This window comes from Myotis myotis, unplaced genomic scaffold (assembly GCF_014108235.1).
Source record: "Myotis myotis isolate mMyoMyo1 unplaced genomic scaffold, mMyoMyo1.p scaffold_m19_p_2, whole genome shotgun sequence".
Classification (NCBI taxonomy): domain Eukaryota; kingdom Metazoa; phylum Chordata; class Mammalia; order Chiroptera; family Vespertilionidae; genus Myotis; species Myotis myotis.
Window position 1 is genome coordinate 200584283 of NW_023416324.1, and position 15084 is coordinate 200599366.

General features: G+C 45.3%; 1 protein-coding gene across 2 annotated transcripts in view; it reads left to right on the plus strand.

Annotated features, from left to right (window-relative positions):
• CXADR (CXADR Ig-like cell adhesion molecule) overlaps positions 1-15084 on the plus strand; it is a 59228-nt gene that overhangs the window by 23803 nt on the left and 20341 nt on the right. For both annotated transcript variants that reach the window (XM_036349377.1, XM_036349378.1), the window contains exons 2-5: positions 1382-1548; positions 7256-7460; positions 13738-13893; positions 14923-15045. In XM_036349377.1, the coding sequence (XP_036205270.1) occupies positions 1382-1548; positions 7256-7460; positions 13738-13893; positions 14923-15045 (651 nt within the window). The remainder of the gene's footprint in view (positions 1-1381; positions 1549-7255; positions 7461-13737; positions 13894-14922; positions 15046-15084) is intronic.

Sequence of the window (15084 nt, forward strand, 5' to 3'; positions counted from 1 at the left end):
TTCAAACTTTGATCTTTCATAAGACATGAGTAGTGAACAGACCTATTTTCATGTGTGAATTAATATGAACAAAATTGCTTTTTTTTAAAAAAAACCAAGATGTGAATTGATTGAACTTGGTATTTTTACTCTTATATAGATTAAGAAATGGTGCCATTTTGCTCAGTGGTTATTTCTACCTTTTATGTGTGTAAAAGATAGTTTTGTTGTAAATCATTCGCAGCAAGGAGGAGACTTTACCTTTATTTTTATTGAATTTATTGGGGTGACAGTGGCTAATAAAATTACAGATTTCAGGGATACAATTCTATAATACATCAGTTGTGTATTGTATTGTGTTCACAACCCCAACTCAAGAAGAAGGATACTCCTTTTTTAGTACTTACAGTGTTTCAGTGGGGTTAAGCCATCTCTTATGACAAACTCAGTCAGCAGGACCTCTTGGACATTTGTTTGGGGCTCATCTTGTTTTGGTGGCTTCTTTTCCAGTTTTGTGCGATATAATTGACATACAGCACTGCATAAGTTTAAGATGTACAGCATGATTTGACTTACACAGAGTGTGAAATAATAACCACAATAAATTTAGTTAAGATCCATCGGCTCATAGAGATACACAAAAGAAGAAAGAAAAAGGAAAAATAGGTTACTTTCCTTATGATGAGAACTCTTGGGATCTACCCACTTAACTTAGAAATATTTTCAAGCATTCAATAAAAGTTATGGAATCAAAACAAAAAAGAACACCTTAGAATTAAAAAAGAAAAAAAAAAGGTGTCAGAATTCATCAGCATGCGTCCCAGCGATAAGGAATCCCATTGTGTTGGTGGCACCAAGGCGAGCATGGCTAATGTCGCCTTGAATTGGCACGACACAACTGGCCTTTCAGAGACTCCAGCTCAGTTCAGTTTTAAACACCTGCTTGGATATAAACACCCTCTATCCCAGCGGTTCTCAACCTTCTGGCCCTTTAAATACAGTGACCCAACCATAAAATTATTTTCGTTGCTACTTAATGTTATGAAGTAATGTTGCTACTGTTATGAATCGTAATGTAAATATCTGATATGCAGGATGGTCTTAGGCGACCCCTGTGAAAGGGTCATTTGACCGCCAAAGGGGTCGCGACCCACAGGTTGAGAACCGCTGCTCTATACAGTTGGGAAGTTCACCGAGCTCTTAAAGGAAATTATATTGAATAAGATATTATGTTGTCATTCTAATTTTACAAAGGCACAAACTGAAAACCGGGCACCGTTGAGTTTGAACTCTCTTACTCTGGTCCCAAATCGCATCTTGTTTCCACCGCATCCTGTGTCCCTTCTGAACGGCTGGGTGGGCCGAGGGTTCAGATGCTTAGTTTGTGTGTTTCCTTCTCCAGATGTCACCAGAAGTTTGACTATCACCAGTCCTGACCACATGATTGAAAAGGCCAAAGGGGAAACTGCCTATTTGCCCTGCAAATTTACTCAAGGTCCGGAAGACCAGGGACCCCTGGACATCGAGTGGCTGCTGTCTCCAGCCGATAATCAGAAGGTGGATCAAGTGGTAAGTTGGCCGAGTGCTTGCTCGCTCGCTCAGCAGCTGTCTGTGGAACTTGTCTTCGGTGCCCGTCACTGCGCTGCCCACATAGGCTAGGGGCACGGGAACTCCTGAAAATCAGGATTGTAAAGTGTGGATGCGTCAGGAAGTAGTGGAGCAGACATGATGGCACGGCAGAAATGTGCATAGTGTGTGTTAAGGGTCGGCAAGCAAGTTAGACTTGGTGAAAAGTCGATAGGATTGAGTTTCTAGCTTTTAACACAAGAGTTCTGATACCAGTATAAGGGTCATTAAGTGTAGCAGGGTATAACAGTTACATATTATTGCAGAGTCTGTTCTCCATATTTATTATTTTTTTTAATCCTCTCTGGAGGATATTTTTCCATTGGTTTTTAGAGAGAGAGAGAGAGAGAGAGAGAGAGAGAGAGAGAGAGGGAGAGAAAGAGAGAGAGAAACATCCATGTAAGAGATACATCGATTGGTACCTCCCACAGGTGCCCTGACCCAGGCCAGGGATTGAGCCCACAACTATCAAAATATTGTTATAGAAAAATCTTTAATTATAAAATAACTAGAGGCCCGGTGCACAAAAATTTGTGCACTCAGCGGGGAGGGAGTGTCCCTCAGCCCAGCCTGTGCCCTCTTGCAGTCTGGGACACCTCGGGGGATGACCACCTGCTGGCGTAGGCCTGCTCCCTGGGGGATTGGGCCTATGATGGCAATCAGACATCCCTCTGGCAGCCTGGCAGCCCTCGGGGGATGCCCACTTGCCAGCGGGGAGCAGACCTAAGCTGCAGTCAGACATCCTTAGCGCTGCTGAGGAGGCAGGAGGGGCTCCCACCACCACTGCTGTACTGGCAGCCGTCAGCCTGGCTTGTGGCTGAGCAGAGCTCCCCCATGTGGGAGCGCATTGACCACCAGGGGGCAGCTCCTGCATTGAGCGTCTGCCCCTGGTGGTCAGTGTGTGTCATAGTGACCAGGCATTCCCAGTCTTTCTGCTGTTAGGGTCAGTTTGCATATTACCCTTTTACTATATAGGATAGAAGCCTGGTGCACGGGTGGGGGGGGTAGCTGGTTTGCCCTGAAGGGTGTCCCGGATCAGGGTGTCCCGGATCAGGGTGGGGGTCCCGCTTGGGTGCCTGGCCAGCCTGGGTGAGGGGCTGATGGCTGTTTTCAGGCTGGCCACACCCCCTTCAGGGTGGGGGTCCCCACTGGGGTGCCGGGCCAGACTGGGTGAGGGGCTGAGGGCCGTTTTCAGGCTGGCGGGTAACTGAAGCTCCCAGCCTCTTTTTTTTCCTTTTTTTTTTTTTTAAATTCTGGGATTTATTTACCTTCTATAGCTGTCACTGGAGCTGAGAGCCAGCTCTGAGGCTGTGGCTGGCTGAAAGCAGATATCTGGGTTTGTTTAGCTTCTATAATTGAAACTCTGTTGCCATCACTGACGCTCTAAGCGCTGAGCCCACTGGCGGCTGAAAGCAGGTTTCTGGGTTTGTTTAGCTTCTATAATTGTAACATTGTTGCATCTGTAACATTGGAGCTCAGAGCTGGGCTGCGGCAGGCAGGGAACCTTGGCTTCCGTCACTGGAGCAAGCAAGCCTCATGTTTGTTTCAGCTGCCTGGCTGCCGGCCGCCATCTTGGTTGGCAGTTAATTTGCATATCTCACTGATCAGCCAATGGGAAGGGTAGCAAAGTTACAGTTAATTACCATGTTTCTCTATTATTAGATAGGAAAAGAGCCTAATGGAAAGCCAAAAGTAGCACAGAGGAGGAAAATTGCCCAGTAATCTCATCTCTAAATAAATATATATGTATAGTAATCACTCTTTGCCTTTTTATAGTACCAAAATATTTCACTTCATTTAGAATATTGCATATTAGCTTCATCTGACACGTTTAATAAAAAATAAAGTCAATGTTAATAAATTGCATTAGACCAGGGAGAAGGAAATAAGTCCACATATTTGGAGGAATATGGTAATACATTTAACCCTTGAGCAACACAAGTTTGAACAGTGCAGTTCCATTATACATAGATTATTTTAATAAATGCTCTAAATGTATTTTCTCTTCTTTATGAATTTCTTAATAACATTTTCTTTTCTCTAGTTTACTTTTTTTTGGTAAAAATACAGTATTGAATGCATATAACATATACAATATGTCCTGATTGACTGACTGTGTTATTGGGAAGGCTTTCAGTCAGTGGAAGACTGTTAGCAGTTAACTTTCTGGGCATTCAGAAGTTATATATGCAGCTCTGGCTGGGCGGCTCATTTGTTTGGATCATTGTCCCGTACACCAAAAGGTTGCAGGTTCAATTCCTGGTTGGGTTGTGTAAAGTGAGGCAACCGATTGATGTTTCTCTCTCCCCCTTCCTCTCTCTCTAAAATAAATTAAAACATATCCACAAGTGAGGATAAAAAAAATTATATGCAAATTTTCTACTCGGTGTGGGGTGGGTGCTGGTAGTCCTAAACCCTGCATTGTTTGAGGGTCAGCTATGTACATATTTAGAAATTTTATTTTTACTTATGATCCATGTAAAAGAAGGGGTGGGTTATTCAGCCAGTTAATGGCTGAATCAGGGCAGTATGGTAATTACTATTTTTAGCAAATCCAGGCAGTTTGCCCGTGATGTATTTGTGAAGGAAATAATTAAGGTACTTTCCCAAGTTGAGAATGACTAGGGCCACTCCCTCCAAGGACACACCTCTGTCCTGGTTCTGCTGCTGGAAATTCCTTCTGTCTCCCTCAGCAAAGTAAATTGAAATGGACTCATTCTGTCTGCTCAGCCCAGATGCCCTGTTTCCTTCCTCCTTGCCTTCCTCTTCTCATCCCACCCCCCACCCCTTTTCCATGGAGGGCCAGCACCGTTGAACACAGGCTTCTTTCTACCTGAGGCCCTGCGTACCATCGCGGCCCTGGCAGCGCAGTGCCCATCTCCCTTTCCAGCCCAGGACTCCGCCCTCCTGGTTAAGATGAATGGATGGAGAGTGCGGTCTTACTTAAATGCTTTTGGCTTAAGACGCATAAGTGAAGCCATAACAAGGTGCTTCTAGAGACCAAGAAGCCCGGTGTGTGTCCATAGTCTTGTGTGTCTATTCCTGGGAGGGGTGGGAGGCACAGCCTTGCTTCCCGCAGGACTTGTGAGATAGTAGGAAACCAGGGTTTAAGCGTCTACTTTTGGGTTACAAAAATGAGCCCTGGAGTGTAACGCAGTACAATTGGGGCCAAAGAAAGCTAGAAGGGTTAGGGAGAGATGGGTGCAGAAGAGGATGCTTTCATAGAACTTAGCTACATTCTATATTAGCTGTGCCCTTTTAATCCTGTGTAATAAAAGCCTAATATGCTAAGTGTCCTGTTGACCAGTCGGCTGTTCAACCAATCCAAGTGTAATATGTTAATGATATGCTAAGGCCGCTCAACCACTCAGTATGATGTGCACTGACCACCAGGGGGCAGACAGTCGATTGGACGACCAGTCGCTATGACGTGCACTGACCACCAGGGGGAAGATGCTCCAACCAGTAGGTTAGCTTGCTGCTGGGGTCCGGCTGATCGGGACTGAGCAAGATGGGCCGGACATGCCCTGGAGCCCTCCTGTGGTCCCTCCCCCCGGCACGGGTGGGGTCCCTCAGCCTGGCTTGTACCCTCTCGCAATCCGGGACCCTTTGGGGGATGTTGGAGAGCTGGTTTCAGCCCAATCCCGCAGGCCAGGCAGAGGGACCCCACTGGTGCACGAATTGGTGCACCGGGCCTCTAGCTTATTTATATTAGCAGGCAGTGTGGTGGGGCACTGGGCTGGAGAAATTTCCATCCTTACTCCTTATATAATCTCTTCAGGCAGTAGACAGCATACCATGGACTGTGTACTTACTCTGTGCTCTGTGGTATTTCATATGCTTTAATTATATGTATTTCAGCCTTAAAACAACACTCTAAAATGAGAATTATTGTGTACACACGAGGAGGAGAAAACAGAGGCCCGGAGATTTGAATGAACCCTCTCAGGGTCACACAGCTGGCAACATTGCCGCTGGGGTTTGAAGCCAGGTCTCTCTGACTTGCCCCCATTTGCACCTTAGTATCCTTTGCACCGTCCTGTACTGCCTCCCATGTTCCAGAAGCCTCTGTTTCCTCAAGTGTGACATGGGTACCAGCCATATGGAAATGTTAATAAAATACTGTGCCAGCTCAAAGGGATCTGGTTTGCATCTTAGCTGTGTGAAAGCTGATCTGGGAGAGTCACAGCTTCCCTGTAGCTAAAGGATAACTGTGGGTAAGACCACCATCCTGCAGGATTGTGAAGAGAAACCAAAATTGCCTAGTAAGTGTTTGTTAGTTCCCCGTTTCCTAACTGCCGTTCATAACCTTGTCTCCGTGGGAAAAGACTGTGATAGTTTACAAAGTCGCTACCAGTGGGGACACATCTTATTTCTCAGGCCCTCATCAAAAGACTCCTAAAGTGTGTGAGTAGCAAAATGGGGGATTGAAAATACTGTAGATTGAACTTTCTGGGGAGCCCATGGTTAAATACAAAGGCACATAGGGCAGCCTCCTTGGAGGAGTTAGTACTGCTGTTGACACATGGGTGTGGCGAGAAGATTGAGCAAATAGAGTAATGGCCGTGTTTACAGAGTAAGTCGGCTGTGCACCTTCAGCTGTCTACTGTGATTGAGGGCTTCCTCGAAGCAGACACTGAATATATAAATAAGAGATCTTGAGTGAGTGAGGACGGGGGTCAACATGGTAGGAAGGTGACAATACAGAAAGGACCCCAAGTCCCTGCCCTCAATAAATTCCTACAGAGGACATTTCTTTTGATTGTACTCTTTTCCATAATTAACATCTCAGATAAAAAATTATTTGCAGACTATAGACCATAGTCATGTTTCTGGTTATTATTTGAGTTTGGCACCACCGCTCTTTGGCCCTTGGGTCTCAGATGACCCGAATGAAGGATTTCTTAGCACATGTGAAAAATTATAAAGTGTGTTGAATTAAATTTAGTTATACTTAGAGATGACTATTATCATTCTCTTCCAAGCCAGGTTTAACACAGAATTTTATTTTCCCACTGAGTTTAGCCATCAGGTATTTCCATTAAACTCAGAAAACACAGTGGAATTAGGAAAGGGCCTTTGCTCTTCTAACAGAAGATTTAAAAGATCCTGTTACCCTGGGCACACATCTTAAGAGGTTTACTTTATGACTTTAACCTATTAGAGTCTAGAACCCTCAATTATTAAATATTAACCCTCTAGCTTAGTATTAAGACAAAAATGTCTTTTTTGTGTGTGTTTTTTGTTAGATTTCACAGGTAAATGATCATAAGCCCTCTTTTGGGGATGGTGATGGTGTGTGCTTGCTTTTAGACACTTGATTGGCATACCTACTGCAGCCTCTGAGAAATAGTTATAGAAATTCACAATTCTGTGTTCTTGTCCAGTTTCACTAACTTCTAATCCAGGGCCATGTTAATCATGTTCGGTCTTCGTGTCCACATTTCCAGTGAGAGTGTGTGACCGCGCTCAAGGATCATATTGATCCCTCTCCATTTCCTTAACCTGTGCTGTGCGTAGCTGCGGTTTCCTCGCCTATGTGTTCTTACTGTTTTGGGGTCCTGCAGTGGCATGGTGTACCGAGAGCTCCTTCAGTGACACAGCTTTTGCTTCATTGTTGTGTTCCTGTCTTACTTTGGTTTTCTTTTAGATTATTTTGTATTCTGGAGACAAAATTTACGATGACTACTATCCAGATCTAAAAGGACGAGTACATTTTACCAGTAGTGACCTCAAATCCGGGGATGCGTCAATAAATGTAACAAATTTACAGCTGTCAGATATTGGCACATATCAGTGCAAAGTGAAAAAAGCCCCTGGCGTTGGAAATAAGAAGATTCAGCTGAAAGTTCTTGGTAAGTTATTTTTATTAATGTTACTTATTAACAGGGTGCGTTGTCACGGTAGGAGAGTAGCATTTATGTGAGACAAAGCTTAGTTTTTTAGAGTAATAATTTGAAACATCTGAAGTAACTCTGTCCTCAAATAACATAAAACATAAAACTAGCCTTCTCTTTTGGATAGAAAAAATAAGTGACTAGTTCCTTGGTGAAATTCATAAAAGGGTTTGAAAGTAAGTGAAGAGGTTCTGTGATGTAGGAAAAGAACCCTGAGCCAGGAGTTAGGGGATCCAGGTTTGTTTTGGTTTTTGTGTTTTGGTTTTTGGTTCAGATTTATCCTGAGAATTAAAGAGCATCTTCATTCCTGGGCTCTAGCCTACCTTTGTGAAACATGACGAGATGTACTTGTCATTAAATCTCTATTTCATCTCATTCAGTTCAAAATTGTTATGTGTACTGTAAACGTTCTCAGACTACATTACCCAGCAAATAAATGAGGTTTCTCTGATGACAAATTGGAGTACAGTGGGGCCTTGACTTACGAGTTTAATTCGTTCGGAGACCGAGCTCGTTAAGGAGCTCGTTAAGGAGTTCGTTAACTCAAATTACTCTTTCAACTCAATGCAAAAAATCGGCGGAGAGACAGCGGGTATCTCAAAAAACTCGTTAGTCGGGACACTCGTAAGTCAAGGCCCCGCTGTATTTAGAAGGGCGGAGATGGAGTATGGTAGAAGGAATATTGACTTGGGATTCGACCATTAGACACCAGAGCCATTTAACTCCTTGAGCCTCTCCGTTTTTTCATCCTCAAAAGGAAGGGATTAGCCACACGGTCCGTTGGATGTCTTGCCTCGCTCTCTCAGATAGTGAAGAAGGAGATAAGTGTAAACTTTTTGCAAGCTGTTCCAGACTGCAAAGTTTACCATCCTTCTCTAGATTATGTGATCATGCGCCAGCACCCTTAACCCTTCCCAGGAGAAACCAAATTCCCTTTGTTTTAGAGAACTAGTAAGGGGTTAAGCGTTTGGGGTTCCAGACTCCTTTTGAACATTACTCTTCTCAGAGCAGGAACAAGAGCGCAGGTTTCCTTACACTTGGTGGCAACATAGGGGCTGTCTGCTGGCAGCATCATTGAGTGGGCACACGGGGGGTGGGGGTTGGAGGGTGGTAAAGGCACTTTGTTCTAAATGGCACCCATTCGAAATATTTCCTCTGGTATGAAAGCAAGTGAACCTGAATGAGGAGCCAGGACTCTGGCAGCGTTGGAAATTCTAGCTTTCCGTGTCTACATTCAGAAACATGGAGTTACCTTTCTCTTTTATAAATGTGAAAGCAAGCCCTGACTGTTTTGGCTCAGTGGATGGAGCGTCGGCCTGGGGACTGAAGGGTCCCAGGTTCGATTCAGGTCAAGGGCTTGTGCCTTGGTTGCGGGCACATCCCCAGTGGGGGATGTGCGGGAGGCAGCAGATCGATGTTTCTCTCTCATCGATGTTTCTAGCTCTCTATCCCTCTCCCTTTCTCTCTGTAAAAAAATCAATAAAATATATTTTTTTAAAAATGTGAAAGCAAGTAAAAGTTGAAGAAATCTGAACTCATGTCTCAGACCCAGGCATACCCGGGATTATAACCCTGACTGTGTATCTTCTTTTAGCCCTCCTCTCCAGAAAGCATTGAGTTAAGATATATCTGGAATTTTAACTGGTTCGGGGTGTCCCAAGCAGAGTATACCAGTTAATCAGACTATCAGAATTTTTTGTTGTGAAGCCCCTGTTTGATGGGGCAGGTACATTGGAAGGGATGTGATTGGCATGTATTCCCAGAAGAGGTGTGGACAAGCTCAGTGTGTGTGTGTGTGTGTGTGTGTGAGAGAGAGAGAGAGAGAGAGAGAGAGAGAGAGAGAGAGAGAGAGAGAGAGATTGAGATTGATTCTGTAGGACCAGGTCCTGGGTTGAATTTGTAGGTTTCCATGGAAAGTATCCTTATAGCACAGGCTGCACGTATCCCAGAAGGAGCCCAGCTTGGACAATAGTATGGTCAAGCACACTGAGGGCAGCAGCCATGGCTGCGGGGAAGGAGGAATGACACTGTTTCATTAAACGTCACAAGCTGGACATTGAATTCCACGGAATGGATCAGCGGGAGGCACTGACTCAGTAACCTCTCTCCTTAGCTGTGTGGGGAGTCACCAGGGCCAAGTAGACCCTGAATGCAAACCAGGGAGGGAGCCGGGGTTAAATGCAGGGTGAGAGGGAGAAGCAGGAAGTGCGCGCTAATTAATGACTAGTGCTCCGATCCCGTGAGTGTGTCTCTGAATCAGAGGACAGCTCCTTGCAGCGCTCCCTCCGTGTTGTCAGATGAGTCATGCTGTGGGAGAAACCACTACAATTTCCTTTGAGAGTGAGAGTTGGACAGATGTTTGTCTGTTATCTTTTCCTGAAGTTCTGCTGAGACAACCTGTGGAGGAAAGACAAAGTGAAGTGCTCTTGAGGGACCAGACCAGTGGTAATCCAGTGGGGTTCTTGCTTGGTTCCCTGTGAGAGGCTCTGCGTAAACGTTGACACGTTTGTGGGAAACCTGGAGATGCCCTCATGCTGTTTGCAGCATAACCAGAGCTGCCTCATGAAGCTCCATGCGCTGGGTGGACCTGAGCCGGGATGACTGTCGGCTGCCTGGGGGTGAGGGGCGCTGTGCTGTGTTGGCAGGGCCCGCCCTGCTCCGTCTGATGCACCAGCCTTGCGTGTGGATGCAGCTCAGTCATGAAGCTGAAAGGGGAATGAATGGAGAACCCACAGCGTGAACCAGTGCTGTGGCCACACCAGAGCCTTACCCACAACTCCAAAAGGGCCTGTTACCGAGACCTCTGGGATAAGCAGGCTGGGTTGTGAAGAGGAGAGCATTCACAGTAAACAGTTTCCTGGACGTGTGGTGGCTCAGTCAACGCTGGGATGTGGAAGCCATGAGTAGAGGGCAGGACTTTTTCTTTTCATTCTTTATTCTGAAATCACTTTAGTTTTATAGAAAGTTTCAAAAATACTAAGGAGTTCCTAAAAGTATATCCATCATCTAATTTCTTCTAATACTGACATTTCACAAAATCATAGTAGTTATCAAAACCAAGAAATTAATGTTGGGACAATACCATTAACTAAACTACAGGCCTAATTTGAATCTCACAGTTTTCTACTAAAGTCCCTTTGTGCTAGGGCCAAGTCTAAGATCCACAGGCGTGTATGTCTCCTGAGTTTCCTTCGGTCGTGCAAGGGCATGTGATGTCATGTCTCATTGACAATCATGATCACTCGGTTTAAGTTTTAGCTGATGGATTTCTCCTCTGAAAGCTTACGATTTTTCCTTCTGTAATTAAAAAAAAAATCTTGGGGAGCCACTTTTTAGAGTATACACATATCTCTTTTCTCCTCAAATTTTGGCCAGTGATTTTTAGCATCTTTGCATGGATTTTGCCTGAAATTGTGGTGTTTTGAAGCAAGCAAAATGAGCTTTTTTGGATGGATGACATGTTGATGAAAGTATACAGGGTGGGGCAAAAGTAGGTTTACAGTTGTTCGTATGGAAAATAATGCGATAATTAATAAGTTATATAAGAATAAGCTCTGTTCCACATACTCACAACTGTAACCCTTTGCCACACCCTGTATATCCTGTTCCTTACGGGGACTTAGTGTGTGTTTCATATAGACTGAGATAGGCCACTAGCATGGAGGGATAATGATGCAAAACCTATGTGGAGCACAGTGTCGCTAAGTTGGTGGGACACTGGCCACCGACAAGTTGATGATGGTCATGTGCCCTTACCTGAGAAGAACTAGCTCTGCCAATGATCGCGGATGCCAATGTTCTGAGGAAAATGGCCAGGGATCCTGGAGTCCCGGACCAAAGAGACATTAGGGGATAAAACTTTATCTCTGTCCCTGTGTGGTTTTCTGTCTTTCTATCCATCAAGTGTCATGGGTGAAGAGTTCATCTTCCCTGTGGTGTCATGGTTGGGGTCAGAAAGTAGGTGGGCCACTCCTCGGCGACACTCAGAAACCATTGTTGGTAAAACCTTGTTCTCTTGTGGATGGAGGATGCTGAGATCTCAAACCCAGTGGGGCCTTGGATGTCCTGAGCAGCCACTTAAAATAACTGTTCATTATGGGGTATGTTTGGTACATGGGAAAGGGCCATCTTTAGCAGAGAAGATGAAGGTTGGGGTAAGTATGCTGTATTACCAGTAGATAACTGGTGTACAAAGCATTGCTTTCATGTCCCACTGCGAGTTTATGTAATAAAGGATTTATTGGTAGTTTGAAGAAATGAAGAACAAAGCTCGTCTTGTTTAAGACTCACAGGATGAAATAATTTGCAAAACCTCTTTCACTGTCCAATTCATGTGGTCTCCAGGGCAACGGATCAATCTGAAAAGGAGACAGATTTGCTTAGGAAATCAGCAATGCCATCAAATGCATCTGTTGATCCTTCGAAAACAGTACAAGTAGTAACGGATGAAGGAGAGAAATACCACCAAATTGAAGAATTATCAAGAAGCGATAGATCTTGTTGGCCAAATTGGAGAAACGGTTCCGTTTAGAGTTAAAGATATTCATACCATAGATGATCCAGCAATGGCTGAGAAAAGGAAGGCATACCAGCAGCCACATGAGCGTTCGAGCAGTGTTCTTCACCATTGTGCACCACTGTAAACCCATTCACGTTTATTCGTAGCAGTGAAAGAGTGCAAACCCACCTAGGACTGGAAGAGTGACAGTCGGCTCAGAATAAGAAAAAAAGAAAAGAAAAAAAAGCAGTCCTGCCATCTGTCAGGCTGGGAGGACAGGCCCAGCCAGCCAGCTGCAGAGCCTTAGAGGGGACGTTGTTCTCCCAAGGCCGTGGAGCTGCAGTGAACTCTAGGCTACCACTGCCTCCCCAGTGTCGCCCCCAGCCCCTGTACCCATCCTTTACTGAGCAGGGTGCGCAGTTGCTAAATGGCCCTTGTCACCAGTGTCATTCCCGGTTCTCCTAACCAGCCCCAGAAAAGGCATCGGACTCGCAACCGATCTCTCCCCTTTGAGCCTCCCCTGGAAGCCTTCAGAATCCCTCCTCTCTGGTCCAGTGACCTCCCACAGCTCCTACCAGCCCCTTCCTCACTGGCCGGTCTGTCTGATTTTGACCGACGACACCCTGCTCCTGGTGAGCTTAGGGAGTTAGGCTTTAACAGGACCCGGAAGCTGGAATCCGTGTTCACCGACAGGAGTGGATCACTACGTTTATTATAGTCCGTGGAATACAGCTCAGCAGTGAAAAAGAATGGATTTTTAAAACACAGATCAATGTCAAAAGCCTTGCAATGAATAAAGAAGCTAGACAAAAGCACATACTGTATTATTCCATTCACATGACCCTCGCAGCAGCAGAACTAACCGATCCTGATGAAGTCCGGCCAGTGGCGCCTGAGGCCGGGGTTGTAGAGTGAGATGACTGCACCCAGCACAAGGGAACTGGCTTGGGAGCGGATGGGGGTGGCGCTCAACAAGGTGTGTGCATGTGTGTGTAGGGGGTGCGTGTGGGGGAGGGTATGTGTGTGCGTGCGTGTGCGCGCACATGTTTTGAACATGATCAACCCACACTATTAAAATGTGTTCCTTTTATTGTGTGTGTGTTTTGCTTTAGTAAAGTTCACCAAGAGAATACGAAGCACTAAGGTGTTAATTCAGTGTTGGGGTGAATTTTAGGAAATGGGGTTAGCAGCCTCTCTAAGCAGTTACCCAGGGAGACCTGGGATATAGCCTCAGCTTTACCTTTTTATCTGTAACAGTGCGCCCCGGGTGGTTTGGGGTTGATGTAATGTACCAAGTGAATTGACCCTGTGGCCAGCATTTTTTATTATAATCCCCTGATTGGGACAGTAATGGCACCAGAAAGGTGTGACATGACACGTACTCCCATGTCAGGCGTGCGGTAGAGGGAGGAGGTTAGGAATGGCGGAGGACGCTTCCTTGAGTCTGAGGAGGTGCAGCCCACAGCGTGCTTGCTTTTTCCAGGTGTGCCCTGTGGAATAAGGGACACAGAGCCGGGCCTGAGATGCTGCCAGACCTCCCTATGCAGCGGCTGCTTCCTGAGCCCAGTCCGGCCTGTTTTGTGTTGCATAACCGATTGTAGTTATTCAGTCTTGTCAACTCCGAATCAGAACCTTGTGGTAATAGCATGGTTGTGCAGCATGCTTGGTGTTTAAGAATCATTGTAAACAGAAAGCCTGTTTTTCTGTATAAAGTTGTAATTTATTTTCTCTTCTCAGTTAAGCCTTCAGGTACAAGATGTTATGTGGATGGATCAGAAGAAATTGGAAATGACTTTAAACTAAAATGTGAACCCAAGGAAGGTTCACTTCCATTACAATATGAATGGCAGAAATTGTCCAACTCACAGAAGCTGCCCACAGCACTGATGTCAGGTACCGCCGATTAGACAGTCTATACCATGTGCATAGATATGGACTTAACTCTAGTGTGTGTGTGTGTGTGTGTGTGTGTGTGTGTGTGTTACATCCCCAGATACCCTCCCTTTTCTATACAAAACAATCAAGATTCCAAGACAATTTACTGTCATGTAGTATAAATAGATAAATTTTTATAACAGTTTCACTGTTTGAGATACTATAATTGGTTTCTTTGGTATATGTTTTTTAATGATAATACTGTCAGAAAATGTTCATGATCTTAAACTAATGACTAACTTAAAAGGAGTTGGATCTTGAAAGTTTCATGAGCCTGCCTACCTTAGTGTTGAAGATACTGCGATTTACCCTTGGTATGTCTGTTACAAAACAGACCCAAAGCACCCATGTGGCACTAACTGGAAAGTTATAAACTGGTTCAATCCAATTGCTCACTTTGTTATAACTCAGTGGTCGGCAAACTCATTAGTCAACAGAGCCAAATATCAACAGAACAACGATTGAAATGTCTTTTGAGAGCCAAATTTTTTAAACTTACTATATAGGTAGGTACATTGTTATTAACTTAATTAGGGTACTCCTAAGGCTTAGGAAGAGCCACACTCAAGGGGCCAAAGAGCCGCATGTGGCTCGTGAGCCGCAGTTTGCCGACCATGGTTATAACTGACCTGTTATTCAAACTGGCCTCCACCTTCCAGGTAGGATTTCTCTGAGCCTCCGTTTCTTTTTACAAGTTAAGAGGTTAACTGCACGGCCCCTTCTGACTTCTTTTGTATGTTTCTTCCATCGGGGGGGCGGGGCGGGTGGAATGGGTTTTGCAAATCTCATTGCACAAATGAACCGGAGCGCAGTGGTTTGCCTTCTGGAGACCTGCACGTGTCTTGCCTGCCTGGCGTTGGTTCCGCACCCAGCTTCAGCCTCTCTCCCTTTTGCCTGGACTGTCGAGCCTAGCAGGGTTTGCCTTTACTGCGGTCTCAGCAGTCCTGCAAACATGGGTTTCCCTCTGCCCCATCTCTCTTTTCGTAGAAATGACTTCCTCCGTTATCACTGTAAAAAATGCCACCACCGAGCTCTCCGGGACGTACAAGTGCACCGTCAGCAACAGAGTGGGCTCCGACCAGTGCCAGCTGCGCCTGGACGTTGTTCCTCGTAAGTACCTTCCGCCGGGCCGGCGGGGATAATGTTTGC